General features: G+C 37.2%; 1 protein-coding gene across 1 annotated transcript in view; it reads right to left on the reverse strand.

Annotated features, from left to right (window-relative positions):
* The window catches only part of AP3B1 (adaptor related protein complex 3 subunit beta 1), a 266236-nt gene extending 262288 nt beyond the window's left edge, over nt 1-3948 (reverse strand). Inside the window, exon 1 of the mRNA XM_082375446.1 lies at nt 3650-3948. Coding sequence (XP_082231572.1) covers nt 3650-3777 — 128 coding nt within the window. The 5' untranslated portion in view covers nt 3778-3948. The remainder of the gene's footprint in view (nt 1-3649) is intronic.
* Nucleotides 3949-24379: the final 20431 nt, after the last annotated feature.

A 24379-nucleotide genomic window follows, 5' to 3' on the forward strand; every position in this document is an offset into this window, starting at 1 on the left:
ATCCTTGAGATGGTTAGTGAAGGATCAAAAGGACATAGAGCTTTAGGATAAGAGGCCAAAGAACAGAATAGTGGAAGGAGTTAGAACATCACCACTTTGCAGACACTGTGGTAAAGACTGGTTGAAGAGATTCATTGATGGTTGCTAAATATAGGGGATGGTGAATCTGATGAAGAGCAAGACATCTGCATGGTCTCCATCTGTCCCGCCCATAGATAGATTATTGGAAAAAAAATAATGGACAACCCTTTACCTGGGAAAATTAACATCATGAAGATGGGCATCCTATGCCTCCCAACACAATAGTCTAAGAAGGTAGTACTGTAGCCTGGGATACATAACATGAATGTATGTATGAACCAGCAAACACAAGTTGATTACCATGCTATAAAGTAATTGGCTTGTATTCGTCAAAAGTGTCAAGGTAGTGAAAGACAAAGGCTAAGGAACTATTCCAGATTAAAGGAGATTAAAGAGACATGAGAACTAAGTGAAATACATGATCCTGGACTGGATTCTGTACTAGAGAAAAAAATGTTAAAAAAAATTAAAATTATTTATTGGGACAAATGACAACACGGGGATTATAGACTGTAGATTGTACTAATGTTAAATTTCCTGACTATAACAGTACTACAGTTGTAAAAGTACTGCAGTTCTTAAAAAAATACACATTGAGGTATGAAGATAAAGAGACATGAGGTATACAACCTATTCTCAGATGTATCAGAAGAAATAATAATATGGAATGTGTGTGTGTCTGTGTGTGTATGGAGAAATAAATAAAGCAATGCAGCAATTTTTTTAAATTGGTGAATGTGCCATCAGGAGTAGTTCTCTATATTATTCTTGCAACTTTTTTGCAAACCTGAAACTATTTCAAAGTGTTGATAAATCGTCGAATATGAGAGCAGACGTGCGCCACAACTACTGAGCCCGCACTCTAGAGCTCGCGTGCCACAACTACTGAGCCCACGTGCCACAACTACTGAAGCCCGCACACCTAGAACCCGTGCTCTGCAACAAGAGAAGCCACTGCAATGAGAAGCCTGCACACCACAATGAAGAGTAGCCTCCACTCACCGCAACTAGAGAAAGCCCACGCACAGCAACGAAGACCCAAGGCAGCCAAAAATTTAAAAATAAATAAATTAATTTAAAAAAAAAAAAGAAAATGAGAGCAGAGGGGGTGAGCGAAATGAGTGAAGAGAGTCAAAGGCACAAAGTTCCAGTTATAAAATAAATAAGTCAGGGGGATGTAATGTACAGCATGGTGACTATAGTTAATAATACTGTATTGTATATTTGAAAGCTGCTAAAAAAGTGAATCTTGAAAGTCCTTGTCACAGGGAAAAAAACTGTAAGTGTGGTGACGGATGTTAACTAGATTTCTTGTGGTGATCATTTCTCAATATATAAAAATACCTACTGAATACCTACCTACGTTGTACACCTGAAACTAATACATTACATGTCAATTATACTTCAATAAAAAAATAAATTAGAGCAGAGGAACAGGGTAAGCTTTAAGTTTTTTATATAAATTTTGTCATTTGGGTTTTAAAAAAGGCAAGAAATATCACCCTTTAATAAATGAGAGAATGCAAGCTCAAGAGAGATTAAGTTACCACTTCCAGAACAGGGGTCTCCTTGTTTCTGTACAACCCCATTAGGTTGCAATTCAATGGCCAAAATGTTTCTAATTCCTGAAAGCCTCAAGGTCATACACTGTCTACAACTACTATTCAAAGTGTTAAACTTTTAATGAGTTGTATACATTCTCTAATAAAAGCACAATAAACTTCATCAAGTAGTAGGTAGCACATCCAAGTGCTCAAGAGAATGGGCTCCAAGATTAGATTGAGTTCAAATTCAGGCAGTGCAGTGATTCTAGCTTTGTGATCTTGGGCAAATTAACCACTTGTGCTCCAATTTTCTCATCCCCAAAGTGGGATCAAAGAAGTACCTTTGGGTTGCTCCTTGATCCTCTGTGACACTTGAGCATCACAGAATAGTTTCCCATAAGCCATACCCACACTCAGCCAAAGGGCTGTTAGGAGGACCAAATGAAATAATAAATGTAAAGTAGTGTGCACAAGTGCACAAGCAGTCTATAAATGTTAGCTATTTTTATTTTAAATCCAACATGCTCAGTCACCTCAACAGCACTGGTCTAGTCAAAGCTACACATTTTTTTCCAAATCAGGCCCAAATCTGACAAAATAGGAAATGAAAGGCTCTAAAAGAAAAACATCTTAGAAGTTCACAAAACATAAAAGTAAATCAATTGTAAGCATATCACATGCAAAACAGACCTATACAGACTTATACGTTAATTCAACAGTTGAAACATCTGCTAATAGAACAGCAGAGCTGCAACAAGCTCCTTGTTGGAACAATCTATCATCTAAATACACAGAATGAAAAATGAAAAATTAGTTATATTGCTTTTAAACTTTTCTAACCTGCGAATAAGGAAACAAATAAATAAACAAACCAAAAACTCTATTTCACACATTCCATGCAGGATTTCAGTTAGCTTAATACAGTGAAAATGTTATCCCAATTTCAACTACTAGCACCTTCCAGAATGTCTTTTAAAATAAATTTGAAATTTAATTTAAATTAAATTTTAATATATCTTTCTGACACCGCAAAGCCGCCAGCACAGCTACTTTACCTTAATTTAGCATAAATCTAGTGTCAGCCTATTATGTGACCATAGTGTTTAGTTAGTACTGAGAGGCTAAAAAAAAGAAAAACGTAAAAATGATTACAATAAAATACAAAGTTACCAGAATTCTGTAAGTTTAAAACCATTCCTTCGCCCCCAAAAAAATCAATGCGGGGGCGGGGGGGGTTTCTTTCCCTTTTCGGTGGTACTTAAAATACTCTTAATTTTTTTTTTACTCTTAATAACTTTTCAAAAAACCACGTATACATTGTTTAGTGTTCATTTTTAAAATTCACACTATTAATTTGTAAAATTTTACCACTTGCTCAGAGTAACACTAAATATTCTCTACTCATATGCTTATTACTGTGTTTGGGATTGGGGTAGTTTTTTTGTTTTTTTTGTTTTAGGGTTTTTTGGGGGTTTTTTTGTCTGTAGTGCAAAGGACGTTGCCCGAGAACATTAATGTCTGTATAAACCAGCTTGTCCATTCATAAAGCGCCTAAAACACCTCCTCGCTCCTGCATTCGAGGGTCACAGAACAGTTTCCCATTAGCCACACTCTCACGTTCCCTCTCAACTCCCCAAACACCCCTTCCACGCTAGTGAGCGAATTTCTCCAGGTGTGATCAAGCAAACATTAAAGTAGCTTGAAGCGTTTGTTCAAAATTCAGATGCCTGTGCCCCAGCCCAGACCAATTCAGAATCTTTGGGGATAGCACCTAAGGGCTCCAAATGGTTCTTTTTTCACTGAAGTTTGAAAACTACTAGAGACTCCCCTCCACACACTCATCCCAAACTCCCAACAACTCCCACCAGTCCCAACTGATCCAGCTGCGGGAAACGTTACCGCTCGGCTCCGGGGCGGTCTCAGCGCAACCCCACCCCTCTCCCGGGAGTCCCATCTCGGTGCCCGTTCCTCCCGGGCACCAGCTCCCCAGTCCCGTCCCCACACCCCCAAACCTTTCTCCTCACTTCTTCATATCGCTGCTAAAGAGGCCGAAGGCGCCGGAGGGGGAAATGGTTGAGGTCGCCTCCTGACCCAGCTCCGTCGCCTCCCCTCCCCCGGACTGCTCACTGTAAGCGAAGCTGTTGCTGGACATTGCTGCGGTGCTGCCGAGTGTCGGGTTGGCCCTGTCGGGAGTTCTCTCCGACGGGATCCCGTCCGAGAAACGCGAAACAAAACTAGTTCTCGTTTGGAGGGGCGCCCGCAGGCGCTTCCGGACTCGTCACGGCTCCCAAAGCCGACCTGGCGGTCCACCCCCTGCGCATGCCCAGTGTGCAGGCGGCCGGAGCCCACCCCCGCCGGGCACTCCAGGGCCTGCCTGGATTTGCCTTCTCCGGGTTTTTGAGGTAGCTGAGAGGCTCGGACCCCGGCTCTGCGGAAGGCAGGCCTCGCGCATGCTGGAGACTAGACTCTCGACTTTTCAAGTTTTTTTGGAAACAAATACCCGTGTATCCATTTCGATCCCCTAGGAGGTTCCCGAGCCCGGACACCTCTTTGTCGGACTCCTGTTGTAAACCAGTAGCTTTCAGATTTTTCCTGAAACTCCAGTTAACACACCAGTTCAACTTTCCTAAACATATCAGGATTGCTTTTCCTGTTTTAGCTGGTTTCTGCTCCTCTCCCTCCAGCCATCTGTGTCTTACACCTGCCCCAGGCAACCTTTGTCGCAGATCTCTGCGTTTAAAGGAAACCTCCAGGGCCCTGTCTTTGAGGATCCACCACCTGCCAGATGTGTTCATTGTAGTGAAAGCTTCAAACGAAAATCCTGGGACCGTTGGTTTCAAGGAGCTGGTGATTCCTACTGACGTCTGGCTACCAAAAGTAGAATAAAATAAAATAGAGTCGCCTCACGCACCAGGAGTAGCCTATCATCTGGGCACCTCCTTCCTTTGTTCTGCCGCTTGTGGTATCACTTACTAAAGTCTTCTGGGGAGTCAAGGCAGAAAGTTGCCTGGCCCCTGAGTAGCACCTGAGAAACCTTTCCAGGAGTAACTTCCCTCAGCCTGACGTTTCGGGTGGATTTCAGATCCTACCCTAAACTTTCCGCACTGCTTCCCCTTTAGGCAGACTTTGAAGCTTAGAGCCCTAAGAAACTGTCAGGGGACTACGGAAACACAGTCTGGGGAGGCAGCGCCTGGGTGGGGGAGGGGAGAGCGTCGTACAAGGGTTAGAGTGCTGTCCTCACCTCCTCTAATGGCCACACTGGAAACAACACTGAGGTATCACTACGTACCTACCAAAATGGCCAAAATCCAGAACACGGACACCACCAAACGCTGGTGGGGACGGGGAGCAACAGAAACTCTCATTCATTGCTACTGGGAATGCAAAATTGTACAGCCACATTGGAAGATAGTTGAGCAGTTTCTTGCAAAATTAAACGTACTCCTACCATATAATCCAGCAATTGAACTCCTTGGTACTTATCCAAAGGAGCTGAAAACTTATGTCCATGCAAAAATCTACACAGATATTTATAGCATCCTTATTCCGAATTACCAAAACTGGGGAGCTATCAAGATGTCCTTCAGTAGGTGAATGTATAAACAAATGGTGGTACATCCAGAAAATTAAATATTATTCAGTGCTAAAAAGAAATGAACCATCAAACCACGAAAAGACATGGAGGAAACTTAAATGCACATTATTAAGTGAAAGAAGCCAATCTGAAAAGACTACATACTCTGTGATTCCAATTATGTGACCTTCTGGAAAAGGCCAAACTATGAAGACAGTAAAAAGATCAGTGGTTGCCAGTAATTGAGTTGGGGAGAAGCGGGATGAAAGGCAGAGAACAGAGGATTTTTAGGGCATTGAAAATACTCTATATGATACCATAATGATGGATAAATGTCTCCAGACCCATAGAATGAATAACACCAAGAGTGAACCGTAATGGAAACTATGAACTTTGGGTGATAGTGATGTGTCGATATAGGTTCATCAGTTGTAGCAAATGATCACTCTGGTAAAGATGTGGTAACTGGGGAGGCTGTGCATGTGTAGGGGCAGGGCATATATGGGAAATTTCTGTAACTTCCTCTCAATTTTGCTGTAACCTAAAAATACTCTAGAAAATAGAACCTTAATTTTTTTAAAAAAATTATTTTTAAAAAGAAAAGCCACACTGTTACTTTGGAAAAAATCATGGCTCTAGGTGGGGGAGGACAGAATGCCCTCCAAACTTCATATTCTGGTCAAAACTTGGCAGGTTTTTTCTTCAGCTGTTGGAATACCCTTCCAGGGATGAAATGATGGAGCACCTAAAATGTTTTGTTGTCAATATCGATGATATTGATCAATTTATGGAATTTCACCTACAGCTGATTTTTCATGATGATGATGATGATGATGATATATACTTAGTAGATGGCTTAGTATGTACGAGGCACATAAATGATTTTCATATATTAATTTATTTAATAGTAGAAGAAGCTAAGGTTTGCTTTCCTTTATCTGTGAAATGAGGACATTGATATACACATACCCTAGAGATTCTTTGGCATATATTCCTGGGCATAGAATTTCTTGGTTGTAGATTATATGCACCTTTACTGAATATCCTAAATTGTTCTCCAGTATAATTTTAACAGTTCACACTCCCACAGCAATGTATGAGAGATCTTCTTTCCTCACATTCTCACTAACACTTTGTTTTCTTAAAAGTTTTTATCCTCATCAATATGATAGGTATGAATATTATTTTATTGTAATTGAGTTTCATTTTTGTGTTCATAATGAATTTAAGCATCTTTTTATGATATTGTTCCATTTGCATTTTCTTTTCTGGGAACTGCACATAAAGAAATTTACTCAATTTTACACTGAGTAGTTTGTTTTCCTTATAGATTTGAAGTTCTTTATTCTTGAGTCTGTCTTTCACTGCTTGATTTTATTTGGTAATATTTTCATATTTTAATTTTTTCATGCAGACTAGTGTAGGAGATTGAACTACAATTTTTTTTACATTGTTCTTGAATGGTGTGGGTATTATGATTATATATTCCTCAAAATATTTGTTGGGTAACTTTCTTTTTCTCTTCTCTGGATTATTATGTATAAGATGCAAAGCATATATTCTTCGGAAAAACAGATGAAACTTTCTTTTATCACTGAAAAAATATTAGGGACTTGACAAGAGTAGACTTGAATTCCCTTACTGCCTTAAGATTCTAAGACAGTTACAGAAGTATTCTTACAGAAATATACAAAAATATATAAAAATAATAACTACATACGTTGAGGTCTAGTGTTCCCATCTCTTCAGAATTCAAAAATCTTTTATATAGTTATGACGTTTTCTGACAGGAAAAAGGTCGTGCTTCCAACCAGAAGAAACATCAGCTCTAGTTGAACCAAAGACTTATTCTTTGATGCTTGTTACCAAGCCAAAAGCAGATTTTTCTGTTTCCTACCCACATATATAGAATCTCAGGATCATTGATAAATATGCTGCTTTTTCAAAATGATTTTCTCCCTAACCTTTTAACAAAACCTTTGTTGAATTTTCTGATTTCAGCTTCTGTTCATCTGAACCCTCATGATAATAGGTGTTAAATTTGGTATATATATTTTCAAACTTTTTTCTAAGCATAGAAAAACAAATTATACATGTGTATATTTTACCAAATGTCAGTTAAAACTGTATCATCAGCCCCCGATCGCCGCAACTAGGGAAAGCCTGCGCGCAGCAATGAAGACCCAACGCAGCCAAAGATAAACTTATTTAAAAAAAAAAAAAAAGCCAGGGTTACATTTCTTCAGGGTTTCAAAAAAAAAAAAAAAAAAAAACAGAACATACACAGTGAGTCAGCATGGCCTTGGCATGTGGGAAGGGAGTCTTATCATCAAAGGAGGACCAGCATTGGTGTCCCAGGAAAAGGGGCATTTAATCTTTGTTTTTTAACATGGACGTTCTTTACTTTTGGTCAATGTGCCCTTTTTCTTTAATAATTAAAGCAGATGTATAATGTATGTTTGATAGGCCCCAACAGGCTATTTTAGTTAGCATAAAATTAAAGTTAACTCATGTATAAGCCAGAATGACTTCCGTATATCTCAATATGTGAACATTTCTTTTATCAGCCTCCTTGCGTCAAACCTTTCTGTCCTTGTTATGGGGACGTCAACTCCATGACAGCACCCCGTCCTTGTCCAGGTCCCGAAAGAGAGAGCAGAGCCAGGGTGGGCAGTGAAAGCCTTCAGCCAGTGGCACCTTGGTCCTTGAACTTTTAGTTTTAACCTCTATGGCAAACTCTAAACCAACTAAACTCCCAACCTCCAATTCAATTTTCTGCCCTTGTGTCTTTGTTCACACCAGTTCATGGGCCAGGACAGCTGTCGTCCCTTTTTTCCTGCCAATTCACTCTGAAACTTCCCCTGATCCCCTTCTTTATGAAATATCCCTTCTTTTTCTCCAGATCTCTTTTTTTTCCTCTGAATCCATGTAATATTAAACCCTTTCCTAAACAAACAAACAAACAAAAAAACTGTATTATCATTCTGCATCTTATTTTTTCTTTTAATGTATTATGGAAATCTTTCCATTCCAATATATATGGCTGCTTCATTGTTTTAAACATACACATAATAGCTCATTCTCTGGGTGCACCTTTACGTATTTAGTCAACTGCCCATACAACATTGCCCATACGTGTGTTTGTACACTAACATCAGTTTTTCCATAAAGTAAGATCCCAGAAGTCCAATAGCTAGGTCCAATGATGTGCACACTTAAAATTTTAATAGATAGTGCCAAATTTATAACCCAAAAGGAGGGTACCAGTTATCTCTTCTACAAATATTCCTCTGTTTCACCATACCCCTTCCAGCAATGAATATTATAAATCTTTTTAATGTTTGCTAGTCTTATTGGCAAAAAATAAATAATAAAATCCTCACTATTGTTTAAACTTTTATCTCATTTGTTATAATTAGGGTCCACATAATAATGTATTGCCTAAATTGGAAACTTTTAAGACTCTTTATGACACTAGTCATAATTTTACTGGAAGAGCACATATAAACCAGGCCTTTCCCAGGGAAACAGGACTATATTATTACCCCAAGTGGGATGGAGTTAAAGCATACATTAATTGGCCTTTTGAATTTTTTTCTATTAATTATGCAGAGTTGGCATTTGCTTATTTTTAAATGAGTTATCTGTCTCTTTTATTTGTAGGCACATTATAAATAATGAATGTTAAGCTTTTCTCTTTATTTTCTAGGAGAGTGTAAGTTATAAAAATTGATTCAAAAAGTTGTAGGAAACATGAATAGACTAAATAATTATAGAAAAAATTGAAAAAGTTGTCAAAAATCTACCACCAGAGAGATACTAAACCAATACAGTTCTATTAGGCCTATAAGGACTTCCAATTTCTGTTATGTTAAACTATTACTGAATTTTTAAAAAGAAAAAGACAAAGCACTTCCAAATTCATTTTGTAAGACCAGCATTAATGAAATCCAAGCCTGACATTTTTTTAGTACAAAAAAGGAGAGCTATAGACTTTCTAAATAATATACTGAACAAATATTAAATGAAAACATAAAATTACCCAGTAGGTTTTACATATAATAAAATAATTTTTGACATTAAAAAACTTATTATACTTATTATATATAGTATATATATCAATAGATATTGGAAATGGATTAATAACACAATCAGCTCTTCTGATTTAAAGTCATAATTAATAACCTAAGAAATGGAAGGAAATAGTGTTACCATTATTGTGCATATACAGTAGTCCCCACTTGTCCACAGTTTTGCTTTCCATAGTTTCAGTTACCTGCAGTCAACTGCAGTCCAAAAGTATTAAATGAAAAATTCCAGAAATAAACAATTTATAAATTTTAAATTGCATGCTGTTCTGAGTAGCATGATGAAATCTTGTGCTGTCCCACTCTATTCTGCCCAGGACATGAATCATCCCTTTGTCCAGCATATCCACGCTGTATACACTATCTGTTCGTTAGTCACTTAGTAGCCATCTCGCTTATCTGTATCACAGGGCTTGTATTCAAGTAAACCTTATTTTATTTAATAATAGACACAAAGTTCAGGAGTAGTGATGCTGGCAATTTGAATACTCTCTTACTGTGCCTAATTTATAAATTAAAAATTATCATTGCTATGTATGGATAGAAAAAAACATAGTATATGTACGGTTCAGTACTATTCATGGTTTCATGCATCCACTGGGGTTTTTGAACATATCTATCGTGGATAAGGGAGGACTACTGTATAAATGTTGTATGTATAGATTATGTTAAAATACCTCCACAAAACATATAAAGTAAAACACATATTCATATTTAATAGTGAAACATGAAAGTATTCCAACTAGAGTCAGAAAAAGAATAGATATGCCTAATAACACCATTACCATTTAATACTCTTCTATAGATTCTAGATAATGCAATAAGATAAGAAAGATAAATTAAAAAATACATAGTGGGGAAGAAAAGATTATAATATTTATTGATAATATGATTATCTTGCTGGAAAATCTAAGAGAAAATTATTAGACCTTTACGTTGATTCAGCAGAGTGGCCAGATTCAAAATCCAATAGCACTCCTATGCACCAATAATATCTACTTACAAAATGTAATTTTAAAAAGACCCTATTCCACAGTAGCAACAAATAAGCCTTAAGGAATTTATAAGACGTAAGTGAAAAAAAACTAATATTTCACCAAAGTGTGGGCAGCAGGGGAAAGACCTGAAAAGAGAGTCTGTGTTTCTGGATGGGAATATTCAAGTGTTTCTATATATTTAACGCAGCTTCCATCAAAATTTAAAAAATTTACCAGAAAATTGAATCTAAAGTTTATCTGGAAAAATAAATGCAGCTTAAAGCAAGAAATCTGGGAGGGAGTGGAGTATAGCATGGTGAAGGAATTACCCTACCACTCACGTAAATGTACTATAAAATTATCGCAATTTAAACGTTTGGTAGTGTCCCAAGAATCAGTAGACTGATTGATAGAATAGAAAGAGACTAGCTCTAAGTGAATATTGACATTTTGATAAAGTTAACATTTCAGAACACTTATGAAATAATGTATTCTTCAATGAATGGTACTGGGATAATTAATTAGTTAACTATAGGGCAAAAAATAAAGTTAGATTTCTATATTCATTTCTGATGGCTGCTGTAACAAACTACCAGAAGACTAGCAGTTTAAAACAACATAAATTTATTCTCTTGCAGTTCTGGAGCTCAGAAGATTGAAATCAAGATATACATTCTAAAGTATGGGCAGGGCAACTCCTTCCAGAGCTCTAGAGGATAAGACCTTCCTTGCTTGTTCTAGCTGCTAGAGCTGCATTCCTTGCATTCCTTGGCTCTTGGCCCCTTCTTCCGTCTTTAAGGCCAGCAGCATAACTTCTTCAAAACTCTCTGCTTTGTCTTCACTTTGCCTTCTCCCAATCTGTGACAGGTCTCCCTCTGCCTCCTTCCTACATGGACATTTGTGATTATATTTAGGACCTACCCAGGAAATCCAGGCTAATCTCATCTCAAAATCCTTACTTTAATCATGTCTGCAAAGTCACAATTGCCATATAAGGTAACATTCACAATTTCTAGGAATTAGGATTTGAATATATTTAGGGGTTATCATTCAGCCTACCACAATCTCTAACTCACACAATTTAAACAAATTCCAGATTGATCAAAAATAAACCACAAAACTTGAATAAATTTTAGGAAAATATTTTCAGGATTGAGGATGGTTAAGGATTGGGGTAAAAAAGACTCTCAGCATAAATCTAGGCTAGAAACAAAAAACAAATATTTATAAAACAATAAATTTTATACAAATAATTTTAGCAGCCTTTACAATTAGAAAATGATTCTCTTATGGTTTTTAATAGAATTTAAATTTTACAGCGTTAGTGAAGACATGAGGTACAAATTTCACAAGTATTTTTCTAAGTGCTCCCATTTCAAAAAACATTTAAATTTGAATTATGAAGAAAACAATAATTTGATCTCTAATAACAAGAGTTTCCATTTATTGAGCTCTTAAATATTTCAGGATCCAAATTAATTACATGTGCTTACCATTGTCCTGCTTGATCCTCATTTACATCTAAGGACTTAATTGTGAGCCACTCCCCCTAGTTTACTACACTCCAGACAGTCTGGTGTTTTGTTTCTTGATCCACCAAGCTTGTTCTGACCTGGAAGACCTTACTTGCTGAGTTCTCTGCCCAGAACATTCTTCCAATGGGTCATCAAAAGGCTGACTCCATCAGCTTTATTCAGGCTTTATTCTATTCAGCTGTTCACTCAAATATCACCTGTCAGAGGTCTTCCCTGACCACCCATTCTAATTTGGTACTTGCCCTGATTCTCACCCCCATTGGTAAACAGAATTGATTGGGACAGCTGAGCCTTTTAGTTAGCTATGCTTTGCTCTGTGATACAAATCCCTCTGGAAGTTTTGCATCGAGTTAAAGAGGACAGCTTTCCCAGATAGAGTACAAAGTTTCTTTTGCCAAATGAATATGAGTTGTCATGCCCTCCTATTTAAAGAAACCCCATGATCAATTATTTTGGAATGTGAAGAACTCTTCTGTAACTGAATTTATGCAATCCTCCAATTTACCAAGCATTTGGGGATTTTCATATTTCAGGTTTTCTGAAGTGGTATACACCTGCAAACTTATGCTTTGAAAATGCCATGACCTCATTATTATATTTTATAATGAAATTGATCTGGAAAAATGCAATGTGATAAACCCTACATTAGACAATGACTAATATTTATTTGAGATGATGATATAAGAATAGAAACTATTATCTCTAAATATCACAAAGGGAATTTTTAGGCCACTTATATTCTCTTATTTTATTTAAGAGTTTTAGGTGGACTTAATCTCAGAGGCAAAGGCTTAAGTTATACAAAATGATTTTGTTATATTTTTCCTCACATTCCTAACATATTGACTATTTTTATTCAGTCCTAGGTTTTGGAAGGAGTTTAAATAGCTAGGTGATGTGCTCAGCAAAGATAAGCTCTGCTGAAGTAAAAGTCTAGTGGGAACATCTTCCTCATGTCCTCTCTCCGAGACTCACTTACAAATCAGTGAATGTAGCTTTCCTTTCTACCTCCCTTTTACAGCCGAAAGAACAATCAACCATATCCCGGTTCGAACCCTGACTCCATCACCAGCTAGATGTACAAAGGCAGGCAAGTTCTTAATCTTTCTGAGACTGAAAGTTCCTAAAAGCTATTAGTTCTCTTCCTCGTTTGAAAATAAAACTCTTTTTTAAAAAATTAATTAATTAATTTATTTTTGGCTGCGTTGGGTCTTCATTGCTGTGCGCGGGCTTTCTCTGGTTGCGCAAGTGGAGGCTACTCTTTTTTGCAGTGTCCGGGCTTCTCCTTGTGGTGGCTTCTCTTGTTCCGGAGCACGAGCTCTAGGCATGTGGGCTTCAGTAGTTGCAGCACATGGGCTCAGTAGTTGTGGCGCACGGGCTTAGTTGCTCCGCGGCATGTGAGATCTTCCCGGACCAGGGATCGAACCCCTGTCTCCTGCATTGGCAGGCCGATTCTTAACCACTGCGCCACCAGGGAAGCCCCAAACTCTTTTTTTAACGAAAGGAAATACGTTCAGAATACTGCTCATCCAGGTACAAATAAACTTCCTAACTTCTATGTTAACAAAATCTCTGGACTTGCCCCTAAATGTTGAAATTATAGGATCAACTCCCTTAGATATCTTCTAAAACTCCTTAAAATGTGAAAGCTCTGAAATTTTTATATGCAGAGAGGAATCTGAATGTTTTATTAATACAGTCAACAAATACATATGGAACTTACCTTGCACATGGCACGTGCTGGAGATCATGCTTGGCACAAAATTGAGGAAAAGCCAAGCCTTTAACTCAAAGACATCATAGTAAGAAGAGATAACTCTCTACATGAATATGTGTAACACTATAGTACAAGATAGTAATGGTGAAAATACGTAATATATTCAATAAAGATTAATATCTTCAATATATTGCAATATATTCAAAAAAGATTAAATTTTTTACTTTTATTAGTTATATTAAATAATTCAAAAATCATTCACTCACATCCCATTGTTATAGTTCTATTGTTTTACTATAAACCAGACAGTCTTCTAAGTGCTTGGCATGTATTAACTTACTTGATCCTCATACAATCCTGTAAGGTAGTTACCATTACATCTTCATTTCATAGGTGAAAAAACTGAAGAATTGGGCTTAAGAAATTTGTCCAAGTTTACACAACTAATAAATAGCAGACCTGGTCTTTGAACCTAGACTAGACTTCAAGGTCCACAATTTTAATTACCCTGCTACACCACCTCTTCAGATACTTAATAATATATCTTAGAGATGTATCAATATATTTCAAACTTATTTGTTCTTTTGTCCAGCTGCATACTTTTCCATTTTATGGCTGTATCATAATTCATTAGACTAGTCCCCCTAATGATGAACATTGATTTATTTCTAATTTTTTTGTTATTATAAACTACGATTCCATAAATTTGACAGTGATATATTTTGTAGCATGTTGCTATCTATGATTCTCTGAAAGGCAAGTCCATGACTATTATAGGACCCTAAATTGGCACTCCCCTCATTATTGCATCATCTCTCATAGCTATAAGGTAGATTTACTAAGTGCAATGAGAGATGGAAACAAACTGAATAAGTGGTAAAAGAAATCACATAGAATGCAATAACACTTGAGCTAGACCTTAGGTATGGAAAAGTTAATTTACGCAGGTAACTGAGATACATATAGACTTCATAGTAATGAAACAGTCAGAGACATTTTTCAGACATTAGGATAATAGAGTAATTCTATATCTTAAGTGAATGCAAAGATTTGAAAACTTAATATTGAACAACATTGGTTTTGCAGTTAATAGTTAAAAGAAACACTACGTACATACTACAAGGGTCAGAAGTTAATCTTCGTGGTACCATAAAATATTTCCTAAACCACTGACATAATACACTAATACATTCAAATATGCCCATGCAGCTGGAGCAGATACTACCACAACAGCTGGTATAATCACAGGTGGAATGACTGTAATAGAAGTATAAAAGCAAAAGAGAATAAAGCAAAACCAAATGGCCTTAAATTAGGTGGTAAATCCTTCAATTTTAAATCTTGTAGTTCAGAATTCAAACCAAGGGCCCATGTTTGAGGAAACTAATGGAAAATTTACTAGAAGTCATTCAAAAGGCACTGAAAAAGAACACTGCATTTATAATGGAAAAATATCTCAAATCACTTTAAAGTTTAATGTTAGCAGAACAGTTAAGGAAATCATGGCACTACAACTTGAGGAAATATGAACCATTAAATATTATAAACATGAATACTATTTTCTTAATCAGGACTCTTTTTTTGTTGCAAGTGAAAGAATCCCTGTCAAACCTTCTTAGCAAAAAATAAATGAAAAAAGAAAGGATGTGGGGGAAGAGATTTATTGACAAGGGTTTCACTGCCCTTAGAGGTGAATGGATGTAGGGACTCAAATGATACCACCAGGATTTTCTCTCCCATCTTAAGCCCTGCTTTCTGTCTGTGCTGGCTTTATTCTCTTGAACTGCCGATAAGCCGATGACATAGCTGCAGGGAGCTTCAACTTTACAACATCAGTTTGGCAACCCAAATGAAATAGAGTCTTCCAGCAAATTCCCTGAGGAAGGGCTCTGATTGGCCCAACTTGGATGATATGCCTATCACTGAGACTAATCATTGTGGCTTTGGAGATGGATTATTATGACTGGTCAGGCCTGAGTCCCTTGTGTACACTTTGGACAAGGGGAAGGACCCTAGAATCAAATGACTGGACTAAGGGAGATGCGGTTCCACAATGGACAAAGGGGTGCTCTTACTGGAAGGAGGAGCAGGGAATCCTAGGTAGACAAAAACAACAAATGTCATACAGCAACAGTGAAAATACTTATTATGAAACAAGTAAAAATAATAGAGGAAAATTGTATCTATACTGTGATTACAGCTACATAAAATTTTGAATCCATATTGACGTGGAATAAAAGCAGAGTTAATAAATAAAACAAGAACCACTGCCAAAATAAGAAGCATTTGGCAGTAGTTCTCAATCAGGGACAATTTTGCCCGCATCCCCACCCCCAGGTATATTTGACTTTTTTTTAAAAATTTATTTATTTATTTATGGCTGCGTTGGGTTTTCGTTGCTGCACGCGGACTTTTCTCTAGTTGCGGCGAGCAGGGGTTACTCTTCGTTGTGGTGCACAGGCTTCTCATTGCGGTGGCTTCTCTTGTTGTGGAGCATGGGCCCCAGGCGCACAGGCTTCTGTAGTTGTGGCTCACGGGCTCTAGAGCGCAGGCTCAGTAGTTGTGGCGCACGGGCTTAGTTGCTCCGCGGCTTGTGGGATCTTCCTGGACCAGGACTCGAACCCATGTCTCCTGCATTGGCAGGCAGATTCTTAACCACTGCACCACCAGGGAGGCCCTATATTTGACATTTTTGATCGTCACAAACAGAGGAGTGTTACTGGCCTCAGGTGGGTAGAATCCAATCATGCTGCTAAATATCTTACGATGCACCGGACAGCACCCCACAACAAAGAATACCTAGCCCAAAATGTCAATAGTGTAGCTATTGAGAAAGCCTGGCAGAAGTGTAACAGAAGTGATTTGTTTTTTTTTAAAAAAAGATCTGTTGTTGCCTGCTCAATAGAAAGAAGGAGAAAAAGGAAGGATAGGAAGAATTAAAAAAGACAGGAAACAAAAGGGATGGATGGTGATGGCAGAGAAGATGATGAGAGAATCAGGGACACAAGGATATTGGAAATCAAGATGTCTTACTTCCAGTCCCACCTTTACAATTAACTGGCAGTGTAACCTTGGCAAATTACAGACTCTTTGAGACTCACTTTCTTTACTTCTAATATAAGGAATTAAGCTAGTTAGTTTGTCTCTGAGGTTCTTCTAGCTCAAAAATTCGGACATTATCTTGGATAGTTAAGCAGACTCAGGAAAATTTTAATGATCTATGTGTTCATGGCTAGTTTTAAATCCTGGCATTCCTTGTTATTACAGACACATTATAGGATTTCTCCTTTTTATCAACATTTTTTATATAAAATGAGTCATGTTGCCGGACTAAAGAAGTTAGGCCCAATAGTTAGGTTTTTCTCAGGCACTGGCAACAGAAAAAGTAGCACACGGTCCATTTACCAGTGCTCTTTTTTTTCAAAATTTTAATTTTTTTATTAAGACAGAACACACAGACCTGGACTCTTCAAAAAATTCTACGTTATGAGTGTAAAAAGGCAGGGGAACTACTTTAGGAAAAAAATATTAGAGACATAAAAACCAAATGCAATGTGTAAAACTTGATTGCACCCTGGATTTAAAAAGCAACAACATAAGAAATATCTTGTGGACAATTAGGGGAATGTGGATATGGACTGTATATTAGATGATGTCATTAAACTAATGTCACCTTTTTAGGTGATATAATGGTATTTTGGATGGGTGGGATAAAGTCCTGTTTTTAGGAGATGTATGTGGAAACACCCATGGTAAAGATATCTGCAACTTATTTTCAAGTGGATCAGGGGAAAAAAGTCTTCTTAAAGGTATATATAATATCAAGAGAAAAATGTGGCAAAATGTTAATATTTGGTGACCTAGGTGAAGAGTATACATGTATTCATTGTTTTCTTCTTTCAACTTTCTACAGGTTTGAAAACAAAAAGAATAAAGAGAAAGCACATACATCTAGAATCTCAAGGTTGTAAAGGCTTTTAAAGTTCTAAGCAACTTCTTCAAAGTACCTAATTGAGAATAGACTGCAGTGTGAATTGGAAAGCCTCAATGACCTGCTTTACCCACAGAACCTGCTGATTTGCGTGACTGCATGTTATGTTGTAAAAGTCATCCACTAATACCACTGATAAAGGAAATGGATCATTAACTTAAAATTGAACTTGATTATAAAGGAAATTTGATAATCATGTAAGGCCTGATTACCAAGCAAACAAAATGAACCAGAAATATACACTTAGAGCATTTTTTCAGGAAATATACTTGCCCAATTATCCTCATTACTTATTTCCATATGCCCAATTTGCAAGGGAAAAAATTCTCTTTTTTCCTGAATCCAAGCATTGAAAAATCAATGTAAAACATCTCATGATATTAAATACTTTCTTTATACTAACATGTGATGAGTACTATTGTATTCTGTATTAGAAAACTTGACCTTTTTTGGTACATGATGTCTATGTCATGGAAATGTTAGGTAAGTTTTCACACAGAAAACTGATTTAGAAGTACATCCGAGGCATAGAGTGCACTGCAATTTCAGCATTATTTGTTGGCCAGGTTAGTTACAAAAGGAGGGAGGTGAGACTATGGTTTACTGATGCAAATATGCCATTGTATTCAATGATACAGAATTTCTTTCAAATCAAAGACATGGAGAGCCCATCCTTTAGTCTAGCAGCTGGAGTAATAATGTGCTACAAGTGATAGTTACACTGCCAGTTAGTTGCAGAGATGGGACTTGAACTGCTTCCCCAAATCACCCAAATAAAATGCCCAGAGGATTAGTGTTTTATCTTCTAGGGATCAACAGATTTCATTCTCTCTGCAAAAAGGTAACTAATGACATCTGCATTAATTTTCAAAACAAATTTTTATCTCTTAGCAAAGGTAGGAGGTAGAATCTATTTTAAGATAACTTTAAGATGGGAGTCCAATATTACCCATATGTGTCCCCGCTGAATGACTGTTATAAATCACAGGATTAAATAAATTATTTTGGACCAACTTTAACCAATCTAAGTAGCTCCATTTAGATTATAAATTTCTCAAGGGCAGGTACCATATCTTACACTTCTTGGTGTCTCTCTCCCTAGCAGTGTGCCCTACGGATTCAATAAATGCTATTAGTGATCATGCTTGCAACAGTGATGATGTTGATGATAACTTCTTGCAATGAAAATAAAGGAACATACTAAATCTATCAACCCAGCGGAATTTTTGGACAATAATAAAGTTCTTTACAATTATCTGATATTGCCTGAGTAAGATTCTATTGTTTGAAGAGTTTAGCAAAGGTTATAAAATTTAATTAACTCAGAGAGAGTGAAGAATACTTGAGAAGATTTTATTTTCCCTTCATAATTGCCATCGATATGATAAAATTGTCCTCAAGCAGTCATTCCTGTCACATTAGCATATATAGTTACTTTGAAGTCCCAGATGATGTATTCTCCCGTTGTTTCATGTTTCTTGACTGTTAAGGTTAATAGAAAAGGCCCACATTCATTAGAATAAAATTGTACTAAAAATATAATCTGACCCAATTAGTAAAAGAAGCTCTTGTCTGGGATAAGTGGTAATTCCAGTTGTAGGCAGCAGAGGTAGTTGTTTTCACAGAAAACATGAGATATTCATATTTGAATTTCTTTTCTAATCATAATTTCAAACGTTAAAATCTTATAAATTATTGATCTTAAGTATTATAATTCCTTCTCGCTCTCCTTTCCCCTTTCTTTAGAAAGTGTGTTTTGCTCTAGGTCAACACTATCACTTGTTTTTTGTTTACTCAGTGTTTAATTCTCTAATTGGGTCCTCAATTACTCTGACAAGCATAAATATCCCAGGGTGGACACTATTATAATTATATCACTATTATAAAATGACTGTTTCTTGTTGCTCCTGTATGAAGATTTTAAATTAAATTTAACAAATATTTATTAAATAATCATGATGTACAATGTACTGTGGCAGGTGGCATGGGAAAAATAAAGATGAACACATGTCTACTCTAGGACAAGAGGTTTAAAGCAAGAGTCTAGGGATAATGAACACAAGACATTCACCTCTGGAAACCATTTAATTCCAGATACTCTCATGTGACCACCTTAGGGCCGTAGTGTCCTGAGATGAGACTCTAGTGTCAACATTCAAAAGGACAAGACCGGGCTTCCCTGGTGGCGCAGTGGTTGAGAATCTGCCTGCCAATGCAGGGGACACGGGTTCAAGCCCTGGTCTGGGAAGATCCCACATGCCGCGGAGCAACTCGGCCCGTGAGCCATAACTACTGAGCCTGCACGTCTGGAGCCTGTGCCCCGCCACAAGAGAGGCCGCGACAGTGAGAGGCCCGCGCACCGCGATGAAGAGTGGCCCCTGCTCGCCGCAACTGGAGAAAGCCCTTACACAGAAACGAAGACCCAACACAGCCAAAAATAAATAAATAAATAAAAATTAAAAAAAAAAAAAGGACAAGACCAAATCCACGTTGACCTATTTGGTCCCTTCTTTCTCCCTAACTAATGTTGCTGCTAGAGCAGTTAGCGCCATTTACTGCATGATTAGTGGGACGCTGGGTGAGTTATTTAACTACTCTCACCTTCAATATCTCCAACAGTCAAATGAGGATAATCACACCAACTACAGTGGATTATAGTGGTGACCAAATGAGACATGGAATGTGAAAGTATCTGTACAGTGCCTGGCACCTAGAGGCGCTCAATAAATATTAGTTCTTGTTCTTGTTCTGAGTGTCTCCCAGCAACACACCTACCCAACTGGAATATCTAGGCATTCTGGACCACAAGGAAGTATGGTGAAGATAAATGATAATACTAGGCTGATGCCAGTGATAATTCTAGCTGCTACTATTAAGAAGCTGACTTCAAAACTTCTGTGCCGAAAATTTTTTTCTATTTAATTTGTGTCTGTTCCACTTCCTCCCCTTACTCCTCGACCCCAGCTGCCACTCTCAGGATCCCAACGACCCAAGGCTCATTTCCCACTGAGTATCCTACTTTTATAAAGTTCACTTGTTAAAAAAAAGTTGAAGCTATAAACATAGCAAAGCACACCAATGTTGATGAAGGAATAATTTAGGTGGTACCTTGAGAGCAAAGACAGGAATAATACTAATAGCAATTTAACATATTTCATTTTTTTCTGATATGTGGAAAATTGGGCAAAATTCCTAAGAGAGAACAAGTAAACTTGATCATTTTAAGTACAGTAAAAATCATTTTAAGACATTGCCAAAGAGTCAAGAGATGGTGATAATGCCCTATTATACTAGGTTGTATTTGTTTTTATCATATTCAGGATGAACTGTAGCATTTTTACTATACTCAATAGATACGAGTGTGTGGTATCTTCATATGTTTGAAACCCTAGTCAAATCAGTAAGAAAAGCCCATTGTTTTTACCCTCTTTAGACAGAGGGAACAAATAAATAATTCAACCCAAAACTGGTGTCTGTTACACTGATCATGCATTCACTTAAAAATAAAAATAGAAAAATCCCTGATATATACAACGTGAAAGCTATATTGGGTCTGTATTAGGGAAAACCTTTGCTTTGTCTTGATTAAAGTAAAGGAACTGTACAAAAATTGAAGCCGCAAGTGCTAGCATAACATTTTGGAATATGTTTACCAAAAACATACTTTCCTGCAGTATTTTTATTCAGTGAATTTTTTGCCTAACAAGATAATATTTCACAATGAAAATGTGCGAACTCATTTTATTTTTTCTACCAAATTCAAGGGAATACAACTAAACATAATAATTACCAGAGTTCAGCAATACTAAAATAGCGAAACAGCTGCAGTAGTATTGATTCATTATTCATGAAAATGTAATTTTGATGATAATTTAACATTATTTAGTAAAGGGCTTAATTTCTTATCTAAAAATTATTATTTCCAATTAGAAAGTCTTACTCCAAATAATTTTATGTTTTGTTATGTAGTAGCAAAAAATTACTTGAAATGGCTGGAGGCAAAAATGGAATAACTCTCTGAGCCCAGAAAGTCATAACATTTCAGTATAATCTAATGAGTAGAGTGAATCAGTAATGCAGAATCATTGTCAACTGTTTCTGCTCCTCTCCCTGGCACCACAGTGAAGCACAGGGATTGGAATAGTGAGCATTTCAGGCAAGAGGCAAAGTAATTTAAATTTTTATTGCTACATTTACTCCTTGGCTTTAAACAAACCAAAAGAGAAGAACCCTCAAAAAAGTAATTTACTAAATCATGGTATCAATCAAATCATGAAAAATCAAATGGCAATATTTGGATTTCCTTGGTTCTTTTTGTGTTGCTAATACATTACACAGGTCTGACTGACAAGCAATATTTTGCTCTCTTGACAAGGCTGAGGATAGGGGCATAGAGGCTGAGGCTATCTTCTTGTTTTGTAAGTAAGATGTCTTTGCTGCACTTCCTCTTGCTTTAATTGCCCTCGGGATGATTCACATTGGTTCCAAACTCCCAGTCCATAGGCTAATCAATTTGGTGAGGCTCCAGTAAACTTGCCAGGCAGCTTAGGCCAATGACCATCAAAAATTCTATGATTCTTTGGAGAAGTCATCAGAGAATCAAAAAGTTGGTCATCAGGGTAAAACACACACACACACACACACACACACACACACACACTGCAACAGTGGTTTTAAAATATAGCATAACATTTTTTTTTCTATTGAAATCTTTTTTTAAAATTTATTTTACTGAAGTATAGTTGATTTACAATGTGTTAATTTCTACTGTGCAGCAAAATGATTCAGTTATACATATATATACATTCTTTTTCATATTCTTTTCCATTATGGTTTATCACAGGATATTGAATATTGTTCCCTGTGCTATACAGTAGGACCTTGTTACTTATCCATTCTATATATAATAGTTTCTATCTGCTAATCCCCAACTCCCAACCCATCTTCCCCCACCTCCCCACCCCCTCCAGCTGAAATCTTGAAATTGAATTCTCTTCATTGAGCGTCTAAAGAATCAGAGAAAATAATAAATCTAGATTCATTTTAAAAATCATTTAAAATGTATTAATTTTCTGCTATATAATAGTTACTGTGCTGGACCCTATGAATATAAACAATAATACCAACAGATAAATATTTACTGAGTGTTCCAAACACTATTCTAAGTTCTTTGCATGCATCAATCATTTAATCTTTACAATAACCCATATAAGTATGAATAAGGCATGGTTCCTTCTCTTAGATTTGGGCAAGAAAGCCCCAAATTTCCCTCTGGTTGTACCACTCTCTGCAGGACAAGAGGATGTGCCCATCTAGACCTGTAACCTCCCTTCTTAACCACTTTAATTACCCAAGGTCTTGGCAATGGCCGACTAAATGGCCCAAAGACTACTTCAAGGACTGTGTGGCACTTTCCCTATTGTCCATCCTCCAGAGAGTACCCATGCCACCCTATTGCACCGATAAGCCCTTTGATCGGCTTTGAGAGTTCATCACTCTCTTCTCTTTGACATACTTTCTTCACACAGTTTTTGGCTCACCATTCACCCTGGTTTTTCACCTAACTCACTTACCTGTTTTGTCTCCTTTAGCTATTTCTTCCTCATACCCCCAACATCTGAAAGTACCCCAGGACCCAGTCTTCCATCCTCTTTTGTCTTTATAGTCTATTACTAAATGATATCATTCTGTCTCATGGTTTTAAATAACATCTATATATTGACAACTCTCCAATTTATATTTCTAGCTCTGACCTTGTACATAGGAAATTTCCTTGTACAAGGAAATCCACCCTTGTACATATAACTGCTTACTTGATATTTCCACTTAATTTTCTTTTCTTTTTTTAAATTTTTGGCCGCACAGCATGGCATGTGGGATCCTAGTTCCCCGACCTGGGATCGAACTCAGGGCCCCTGCATTGGAAAGCGGAGTCTTAGTCACTGGACTGCCGGGGAATTCCCTCCACTTAGTTTTCTAATAGGCATCATAAACTTATGCCTGAACATGTGCAAAACTAAACTTTTCTTTACCTACCACCTCCATCTACTTTCCCACAGCCTTCCCCATTTCAGCAAGTGCCAACTTTATTCTTTCAGTTGCTCAGGCCAAAAAACTTGGTCATTCTTATCTCCTCTCTTTCATTTCATATCCAATTCATTGGCAAATCCTGTAGGTTCTACGTATAAAATGTGTCAAGAATGTGATCACACCTCCTCCGTTTATAACTATCACTCAAATACACTTCACTAACCACTTTCATGTGGGTTATTCATCTGGATCAGGGATCAGCAAACTTTGTAAAAGGCCACAGATGAATATTTTAGGCTTTGCAGGCCATATTATGGTTCCTGTTGCAACTATTCAACTCTGCTCTTGTAGGCTGAAAGCAGCTGCAAACAATACTTAAATGAATAGGTGTGCCTGTGTTCCAATAAATTTTTTTTTATAAAAACAGGCAGCGGGTGGGCCCGTTTGGCCCATAGACTGTAGTTTGCTGACTTCTGATCTGAATTACTGCATAGTTCACTAACTGGCCTCCCTGTTTCCACCCTTCCTAAAATCAAGATATAGATGAAGGTGATAGCCTTGAATAGAAAGAAGGAAGAAGGGAAAGATGAGTAAAAATATAGATGACTGTGAATGTGAACAGAAAAATATATTCTCAGATAAGTAGTACAAGGATCAGCTACTGATCTTGAAGGGACTAGAGTTGGCTGAAATTATGACTACAGTGACCTCATCTCCTGTAATATTCCTCCCTACCCCATCCTGCAAAGACATTCAGTCTGTGCTCCAGGCTCTCACATTGAATTCTTCTTTTATGTAGGCTTTTGAGAATGCTCTTTCCTCCCTCTGGAATTCCCTTCTCT

This window comes from Balaenoptera borealis (assembly GCF_965194805.1).
Source record: "Balaenoptera borealis genome assembly, chromosome: 2".
Classification (NCBI taxonomy): domain Eukaryota; kingdom Metazoa; phylum Chordata; class Mammalia; order Artiodactyla; family Balaenopteridae; genus Balaenoptera; species Balaenoptera borealis.